Source organism: Bombus affinis, unplaced genomic scaffold (assembly GCF_024516045.1).
Source record: "Bombus affinis isolate iyBomAffi1 unplaced genomic scaffold, iyBomAffi1.2 ctg00000680.1, whole genome shotgun sequence".
Classification (NCBI taxonomy): domain Eukaryota; kingdom Metazoa; phylum Arthropoda; class Insecta; order Hymenoptera; family Apidae; genus Bombus; species Bombus affinis.
In genome coordinates this window covers 4,959-14,739 of record NW_026109276.1, presented here as the reverse complement: position 1 = coordinate 14,739, position 9,781 = coordinate 4,959, and the positions used below count along the sequence as shown (strand labels likewise).

Here is a 9,781-nt window from a genome sequence, read left to right as displayed (position 1 = left end):
GGTCTCGAATGCGTTAAAACGGAGCGCAAAGAAGTCGAAATTACTTATTGTAATTGGTAAAACATCGTGAAAGGCAGACAGATACAAGAAAGAAGTTAAACTATAAATTATATTTGCGACATTGTTATGTTTTTGCTTTCTTTAAGCCTTTCATCAAGACAGCCGATCTATAAATACTAATCGACCAATTTCTCTAAGCTTGTAACTTCAAATTAATGTTTATATATATAAAGAGTTACGTATTAATCTATCTAAATATTTAAAAAGATGTTTAATGTTATAAATGATGGATATTAAAGATGTTCAAAAGAATGTAGTCTTCGCGTGTTCTTTATCATATCCCTGATCAAAGACATTCCAATATTATTACAATATCCAATTACATATTGATACACAAGATATACAGATTATTATTTATAACATTTTGGTTTTCTTAATTGAGTTATTCATTTAGTACAAATGATAAGTAATTAGTAATAATTCATTAAAAAAAAAAACGGTATTGTAGTAGAAATATTATAAGAAAACATTTTCTGTTTCAGTGTAGAGTTACTCCTTTTTATAGACAGTGTCGTACAAATCCGTACGTCTTTGAGAAAATGTAGGTATCTGAGCCCTTACTTCCTCAACAACTTTCAAATCTGAGAGAAGAGAAAAACATACGAAGTAATAAGTAATGCTTGCTAATAAATTCAGCAAATACAGAGGGAGCCGGCAAAATCGATAAACCAACGTTTAATGTTAAGCTGGAAATTACCGATATCGGTGACCACCATATTTTCCTGAGTTTCCAAATCATAAAGGATTTTCCCCCAGGGATTTGTCAACTGTGTATGTCCCCATGCGACATAACTTGCTGAAGGAACACGAGCCGGTGATATACAGGCGACCTATAATTGATTGTCATTCGCTCTGGAACGCTGAAGTAATGACCAGTGCAGTGGTCCAGTGGTCATATTGAATGCCGCCGGATATATCAGCATTTGCCAACCTAACACAGAGAAACGGGAAATATGAGACCACTGAATTTTAGTTAACTTTGTAGGTGCACAATCCACATTCCATAATTTATGAATATGCGAGAACAGTCCTCTTGTCGTGCTTCTAATTCTTTTATTTATTTCCTTTTCAGCGAATATACTGGTTTTTTAAATTAAGCTCCTTTTTATACAGAGTTACAGATTATATTGATTATATTTTATATAGAATATATTTAAGAAAGATAGTTACTTTCCTGCTAGTTAAGTATTGTTCGATTAAGCTACTGTACCTTTGTTCCGATAAATGCGTGCCATTTCCTCGAATCTGATATCATAGCAAATGCCAATACCTATTTTCCAGCCCTTCACATCAAACATTGTTAGGGAATTACCAGGACTGAGTGAATCACTCTCTCGGAAAGTAATCTTGTTGGGAATGTCGATGTCGAATATATGTACCTAATAACATAAAAATATAGTTGCTAACTCTATTGCTGTAACTTTTGTAATTTAACATCAATGTTACGAACTTTTAAACTTTAATTGTTTTTTATTTAATAACTGACAGCGTTTTTATCACTTTCTTTTATTAAAAAGTTTTATCATTTAATAATACTTGAGAAGGAATATTTTTTAAGAAAAAATAAGTTCTTTCCTATGTGAAAAATTTATATTACAAAACAAATATATTGTACAAAAACTTATATATTATATTACGACAAAAATGTATGTTTCTCGTATCAAAACGTATTTTATAAACCTATAACATATTTTGTAAATTATAGAATTGGTTATAGTACACGTATGTACATATGTATATTCCTAAATTATTCCTAGATAGAGTCACTTTCTCCACCCCAATATTTTCAATTTCAAAGCCACATGGACGTATATTATTTACCTTCCGGTGTTTTGCTATCAAAGTTCCATCGGGACCCCAAATAGTACAGGTATTGTACAATTTATCGCCCTCTATTTCAGCTATCGTACCACCAACTACATAAATACTGTTTTCCTTAGCTGCCTTCGATAAAGCAACGCTCGTTTCACAATCAGGAATACTCTCGGCGTATTTTGGAAAGTATTCTGCATTGCAATATTTCAATTAATGAAAAATAACTGTCCATTGTTCCAACCATAAATTAGGTTGAAATGTTTGTCAATTTTTTATTTTTTAAATTATTAAAATAACTAAATTTTATATTTCGATTTACTTAAATATATAATTACTTAGATAATAGTACATATAATAAATTGTTTCTACAGGTTCAAGATGAAAAATGAATATTTAGAAATGTTCAATTACAATCATGCTATTTGGGTTAATACCAGTGACTTGTTACTTAACGACGTTGCTAGTACTTTTTGAAACATAAAGTTAGATTTTAACTAACTTTAATTTTTAACTACTATAGGTGGAATTATAAATACAAAATAATTGATAATACTAGTTTATAAGTACCTAATTATTAGTATCTTAAAAAATATATTTATACAAAAATCACGATAATCATAAAACTGGGGAAATTCTATATATCGAATTCTAAATTCGAGTCAATTCACAATTTTTATGGAAGTATAAACGATAAGGTAATTTGTCTACTTTTACTTTTTTCTATATAGTTGTTATACATATAATAAATTATTAGAAAAAGAAACAAATTATTACGTATTCCATATGGTGAATTAAAGCATTCAGGAAGAGCAATAATATCAGCATTATGCTCTTTCGCGCTGGAAATGTAGGAAACTGCCCGCTCTACATTTTTGCTTTTTACTTCATTTACTTGAAGTTGTACCAAGTGCCAAGCGAAATGCTAAAATGTTGGAAAAGTTAAATACACTCGGTTATATATTTCCCATACTTTTTATCTATAAATACTTTATACATAGTGAATACTTACTCGACATCGTTCGCACTACTTGTTTAGCGATGTTCGTAAGTATCATAATGTTCTTTGAGGTCATGTATGGTACTACTCGATATCAACATTACGTAAGCAATACGCGGGGATTTTTAATAATTATTGATAAAGTTTAGGACATTAACTTTGATGTAATTGTAAACATTATTACATATTATAATTAAATGTAATTTTCAGTTAAGGGTAAGAAAAGAAATATACTTTTGTAAAAATACACTTTATTATAAAATCTGTATAAATAAAATTGTACAATTTGTCTTGAAAGTAAAATGACCGAATACGTTCCTGGAAAATATTACTGCCTACTAAATGATCGAGATCTTGATCTTTCTCGTCTTTCGTGTTTCTTTCTGTCTGCATAATCTCTGGGTTTCTTATCTCTAACTTTTTCTCTTTCTTTGTCTTTCTTTTTATGTTTTTTACTTGATCTTTCAGATGAGCAATCGTGCTTCTTATGTTTCTTTGACTTCTTCAATCCTTTTAATTTATAAGAATCATTACTATTAGAGTTACTTCTTTCTCTCCGTCTCTTCTTTTCAGAATCACTATCGCTGTCATCATTAGATTCGGAGCGCCTTTTTCGCCTTTCTGATTTTTTATCCCCCACTTTATCATACTTGTTCTTATTATGCATCGTACTTCCGATTTTCTTTCTTTTATTACTACTTTTGTCACCATCTTCACTGTCTTCGGGGTCAGGGGACATTGATCTTTTTCTATCCATCTTTTCCTTGAGTCCCTTGGATTCCTTGTCCTTATATTCCTCATACTTTTTTGTATCTGAAATTAACCCCATAAGATACTGAAAGCTAAAACCTCTACATTTATCATATTTTATATAAAAATAGAAGGGACCTTTAAAAAATTGCATGCAACAACACACTTACAGGTACTCTTGAATTAGTTTTTCTACGCGTCTGATTATGTATTTATATGTATATGTCAATTCAAATTTATTTTCTTAAAAGTCCCTTAATGAAAAACTAACACTTCGTATTAACTTTGAACTTTTGAGTTCTTAGAATATTCTGATTTAGTAACTGGCTGTACCATAAATTCATTTACAGATATTACATTTCCACCAAGAGCTAGTTTTATTATGAGCCTTCCTGCATCATCATCGAATCCTTCTATTTGACCTGAGGTGATGAGGCGTGATATGTATGGAAGAATCACTCGGTGTTATTTAATAATAACTGTTTATTTGCTTGTGTTCGTGGTATACACTAGCGCGGTGAAAACACGGTACAATTATCGGTTCAAGATTACAAGTTCAAACTCGGCGCGGTACTTTACGCGGTGGTTCGAGTCGAGACGATTGCACAGACGTTTAGAGATTCAGATTCGCTATTATGTACGACTGCGGGCGAACAATTCAGATAGGCGTCTTCCAACTTGCTTCGCGGCTCGCGATAGAACAGAATGAATTAGTGACGCGATGATGCTCCTTAGGAAAACTGTGTTTGGGTGTGTCTAAGGATACGGGATCATCGGATTCGTTAAGAAAAGTGTTGGTTCAGAGAGTGAGGGAAATGGACGTCGCTGTTAATTGGCTAAATTGTGAGTTGGTGGTTGGAAAGGGATGGTAGCTGCCCTTGAGAGAGAGTTGCTAGCGAGGAGCGTCGTACGTGAGAAAAAGCAGATTTCCCGTAGTAGGTGGTATGTGTAGGGACTATTGAGACAAAGACTATTTGTCCCTTTAGAGAATCTTAGCTGCATGAATCCTAAGATTTATAGCGGATCCTTAGGCTCGACGTAAATATTCGGCGAGAATTTATCGACATCTGGCAATCATCTCGTTCGAAGGGTAGAGAGTCTTTGTGTAGCGAGGCACGAGACAGAAACCGTTGGGAAGTTTGCTGTCGAGTACCGCTACAGACCATAATTATTAATTTGTTTTCCAGCTATAATTTTCACAAATGTTCCTTTCTCGATTTTAACTTCTTCCTCTTCTTTTTTGGAATCTGTATTTTTCTTCTGCAATGCTACTTTGTCTGCTCCAAGACCCATACCTTTTGGTAGTAATTCTGGTATGACAGCTGCTACTAATCTGTAATAGTTAGAATAAACGATTGTGAAATAAAAAATGATGTTCTCTGTTTACTTTCCAATAAGTGATGTATTAAACACATATAATTAATTTAATCCAGAGTAAAATTCATACTTTTCATTTCAACCAATTCCCTTTCCTGGTTGCCATCCCATTCCCCGTAACATTGCTACACCAAAAGCATCAATAGGAATTTTTTCATAATCTTCTAACGTAGACTGAAAAATACAAAACGATATTTATAATATGCAAATGTAATACATCTGTGCATTGCACATCAATATGTTGATAACGTACCTGTTCTTTGCCTCTTAATGATTCATCTTCTACTAAAGGTAAAGTTAAATCATTTGTTTTAGTTTCATATTTATTCTTTGACTTAAGTTCCTCAATGATTTCTTTCGTCGCTTGCTCTTCTAAAGTAACAACTTTATTTTCACTATCTTCAACTGGCTCTTTCTTTATTGATATTATTGCCGATGTTTTTCCATTAGATAGCTTTGATTTTGCCTCGTTAACACTAGCGTCTCCTACCTTTTCCTTATCTGCCTTCGGAAGGAAAATGTCTGCATCTATTTTATTAACAATTCTATCATGCCAGGTTTTTGAACCTACTAATGGAATAATTAGAGGTTCATCTTTTTTTTCTTCCTCACTGAAATAAAAAGATTGTTTTCAAATATATATATTCCGCTATTGGTGATTTTTATAAGTTAGGTTGAGGTTACATGTTTCTTGATTATAAATTTTACTTTTTGAACTCACCCTATTACTTTGATACCTTTTTCATCAAGGCATTCAATGTAATCAACTTTCTTTTTTTCTTGTGGAATAGCATCTTTTAACACAGGTTTCTTAATAGATTTCGCAAAACCGAAGGAAATCTTCTTTCCTTCTTCTGCCATTTATTTGTTATTTCAACACTGACTTATAGATCAATACACATGTATATACTAGACATAAAGATTGATGTCACTTGAAACTATTGTCACATGAATCTAATATCTTATTATACTTTATTAATCTATTCGCAATTACTTGCACATTACTAAAATTTCATTCCGACAATGTATCAAGCGCCTGAATAAGTGACATTAAAGTAAACATATATCAGAGAGGAAATAAGAAGAACTGACGCCTATGGTTTTCTATGTTACAGAGCTAGTGCTGCACCATACGGCCAAATGCCGAAGGTGGCTTATGCTAGTATATACCTGCCTATACGTTTCAATCAGAAAATCGATATTATGTGTTCATGTGAAAATTCACATTTCCCTAGGAGCTGTATTTTGATAGATTTAAGCTTCTAATGGAGCATTTTAAACGTATAGAGTATACTATGAAGTAGATAGTAGTGCGGATCATTTTATATTCATAGAAAAATTTGAATGTATAGAAATGTACAAAATGCTCGTGATATGCAAAAATATGCAAAATATTCAAAGTAAACCAATCATCAAAACGTTTAGAAGGTGAAACAAATTTCTTTAATAACACCTAGATTAATTTTTATTTGTTAACAATCTACATTCTACTACGCTTTTGATTCTACCCTAGTTTATGCACCATAGCGCATGACAGCGCTATTATGTCCTTTACAATTTATTCAAGATCATTCTATTTTCAGATCAGACTCTCTATTTTTCTTTTTGCATCCTGCAAATTACCGTGTAGAGATGTAAAACGAAAGCTATTGCTCGTTAAAATTTGACGTAAAATTTTGTTTTCATGAAAATATACATATGTTGAATTAAATAAACTAAACTATTGATAGTCACATTGAAAGTATATATATTTATATATAACTTAGATTTCACGGATTATTTCGATATTGAAGTACTTCTTACGTATTAACGAAGAAGATAAAACATACTAAGACAAGCATAATTCAATTGAGCGATTATGATAATGTTAATGCGCATTTCCGAACGTGCAGAGGATAAATGAGCAGATACCATCACTTTCTCCTTTGTTTCATGCAACTGTAACTCTTAGAATGTAATGTATAAATGTATATAACTATCCTTAACCGCATTGACGAAATGACGATAGACACAATTACTTGTTTGTCAGTTGAAGATCTGTTCTTTCCTCTTACTACATATTTATGTACTCTTAACTTGTCTTTTTAGCGATACTATCGCTCGTTTGTTCTACAGTTTTCAGAATTCTATCTTTTAGCGTTCTACACACGATCGGAGCGTAAATGTGCCCGTAGTCTGCCTGTTCCTATAAGCTACGTTAAACGATCATCTTTGATTGTGTTGGCTCGTAGATCGTAGAGGAAGCCATTTACCTATCTTTCGGAACAAGAACTACAGTTAAAAACAGCGACCAATTGAGAACGGTAGTTAAGTCTGGGAGTAGAGGGGAGAGCGTGTTTTAGCGGCGACAACAGCGCACGGTGTGCAGATACGAAGCCGGGGTAAACCGGGAAGCCGTAGTTCACGGACCGTAGTAAGCGTGGTAACTCTGAACAGTCAACGACATTTGAAAGCCAGCCGCGCTCTGGAATTCAGGTAAATTTACCTCTTTTTCGTCTTAAATTTTCATTGACATTTCTCTGCTTATAGATTATTATACGGTTAGAAATGACATATTTTTGGAGATATCGAGGATGTCTAATGGTACTTTTAAGCAATTTCGATTTTCATCACTCATAAATTGAACCGAGGAAATTCCATCAATTTATTTACCGGCTGTTAAAAAGTTTTAATGAAATGGGACAAATGGTAATTAGTTGCGAAAATAAAGACAGTTGTGCCAGAGTTACAGTGTGTGCCTTTAATTTCAATTAAATCAAAATTTTGACGGTGGATACGTATCGTTAGCAGATGATTCACAAGTTTCGAATCGTCTGACGGTACTGGTGCGTTGAACTTTCAGTGGTTGCGCGCGTACGCGTGTCGAGTCGAATTCTAGTTCGATTTCGCTATGGTAAATGTAGTCGAGTGAACAATCGCGCTACCGGATCGCGCGGTCGGGGACACGATTTCATCTGAGCGCGTAGATTTACCGGACGGAACGGTCATCAAACGTCTGCCATGGTGCTTTCATGGTTTCACTAGGGTTTTGGTGAAAGCTTAGGTTGACATTCACGGTTCATTTAGACTGATAATTCACGATTTCATCTATTCCCTTTTTTTCTCTTTTAAGCCTCCTTTTTCTATGCTTGGCCAGTTCCAGTAAATGTATTTAAAGCTATTACAGGTCATTCAGAAGTTACGTCTCATAAATTAAAATACATAGAAGAATGGCAATTACATTCTCCTTTTTATCATTTATATTCTATTATTAGAACACGTATCATTTTTCAAAATTTTCCTTGCTATCTACAATTGTTTATGTCATCTTCCTATTGATCATCGACTTTGTCATTTGCATGTCTCATTTTCCTCGTGATGCGGCATTTCAATATCAGGGAACGAATTTGTATCTTCTACATGAAATCATCTCTTTAATTTCAGATAGACGAATATGCGGCTGCTTCTGTTCCAAATATCTCCGTTACTGTGCCTGTTGACGGAAATCGGCGCGGCTGGGATCGGTAAAGCATGGCAGATCCTGCCGTATTCCTGGAATCACCCATCATGGCCACGGCTCGACTCTTCCGCGTTCGAAGTTCGCAGCGTGACCGGGGTTGGTCATCTCAATCCCTTGTTTAATTGTTGATTTTTTTAAATCTTTGTTTATTAATTCCAGGTTTTTTACATATTTTTTTTTTACATGATTTTTTTTCCAGAATAAACGCTGAATGCTGATTGTAGAGTGGTACAGGCAAAAGTACCGATACGCGATGGTACGACATAGCCATGCATCATTACATTTTTTTTTTTTTTTTTTTTTTTTTTAAGATTATTATTGTAACTTAAATTTAAGCCGCTGTTACGCTGTGCTTATGTGCGATATTTTAATTTATGTCCTGAATGCCTGGACGCAAAAACAGGACAGTTCGTTAGCGTAGGAGAGAACTTCTTCGTTAGACTGAACTCTGTTGATTGACTATTGAAAGCGCAAAGCGTAATAAGTTATAGTAATTCTTTTGCACGAGATTAAATAATTCAAGAGCGTTATTTTTTAGTATCGATTATTTATTTTAAACATTGAAATTTACAATAAACATTTAGTATTTCTCGATAACTAGATGCGACTGTCCTCACATAAATGTATCAGTATCTGTATCATATGTATCTGTATCATAAATGTATCATAAATGTAATAGTATTACTTCTACTTGGTCGGAAAAATCGACAAACGCGTATATCTGTCGTTAGGCCGTGCGGAATACTTGCAAAAAACGCATATATGTGTTCTGAGTCCATACATGCGTTAATAAGATAAGAGGAAATAAAAGACAGATTATCGATAAAATACACTAACACATATGTAATACATGTATATATTACCACTCAGATTACACATATTATATATTATATTATATTATATATATTATATTATATTATATAGGGAATATGTATACCGCGTATATATGTAGAACTATATATTTCAAACTTGTTTATAGCGCGTGCGCACACATACATGCACGCACGCGAACAATTTTTCGATCGATAATTATATTAATAATTTATAACCATTTATATTTTTATATTTTTACATTTTTATATTTTTATACTTTTATATTTTTATATTTTTATATTTTTATCCTTTTATACTTTTATATTTTTATACTTTTATATTTTTATACTTTTATATTTTTATATTTTTATATTTTTATATGATAACCATTTATATTTTTTAAAATATGTTCTTATGGCATACATATTTATTCCACGCTTCATATCTATCCACATCCGTAACATACCAAG

The 9,781-nt window shown here is 32.8% G+C and overlaps 1 protein-coding gene and 1 long non-coding RNA gene across 15 annotated transcripts; one reads left to right on the top strand and one right to left on the bottom strand.

The window, feature by feature from the left end:
- Positions 1-2,556: 2,556 nt before the first annotated feature.
- Positions 2,557-9,393, top strand: LOC126928221 (uncharacterized). Of its 6 annotated transcripts, none has more exons than XR_007716450.1 (3): positions 2,557-2,919; positions 6,115-6,280; positions 8,423-9,393. It is a non-coding gene; the product is annotated as an uncharacterized LOC126928221 (long non-coding RNA). The 6 variants fall into 6 exon arrangements; XR_007716452.1 differs by having other exon boundaries at positions 6,115-6,309; XR_007716454.1 differs by lacking the exon at positions 6,115-6,280.
- LOC126928220 (nucleolar protein 58-like) lies at positions 3,107-5,955 on the bottom strand. 9 transcript variants are annotated; one of them, XM_050744046.1, is made up of 6 exons: positions 5,721-5,955; positions 5,253-5,610; positions 5,040-5,124; positions 4,786-4,955; positions 3,907-4,044; positions 3,107-3,685 (listed from the first exon to the last, which is right to left on the bottom strand). In XM_050744046.1, exons 4-6 carry the CDS (start codon positions 4,913-4,915, stop codon positions 3,201-3,203), a joined length of 753 nt encoding a protein of 250 aa, XP_050600003.1. In that variant the 5' UTR covers positions 4,916-4,955; positions 5,040-5,124; positions 5,253-5,610; positions 5,721-5,955; the 3' UTR covers positions 3,107-3,200. The 9 variants fall into 9 exon arrangements, with proteins under 9 accessions (XP_050600003.1, XP_050600001.1, XP_050600000.1 ...); XM_050744044.1 differs by having other exon boundaries at positions 5,070-5,124; XM_050744043.1 differs by having other exon boundaries at positions 5,040-5,173; positions 5,737-5,944.
- Positions 9,394-9,781: the final 388 nt, after the last annotated feature.

Bases quoted from the DNA above. Each gene is read 5' to 3' on its own strand.
- LOC126928220 (XM_050744046.1), bottom strand. From the start codon at position 4,915: ATGGGTCTTGGAGCAGACAAAGTAGCATTGCAGAAGAAAAATACAGAT. The intron at 4,045-4,785 runs GTCTGTAGCGGT...TCATCACCTCAG, and splicing joins AAAACAAATTAATAATTATG to GTCAAATAGAAGGATTCGAT. The intron at 3,686-3,906 runs GTTAATACGAAG...GGTTAATTTCAG, and splicing joins TAAGAACTCAAAAGTTCAAA to ATACAAAAAAGTATGAGGAA.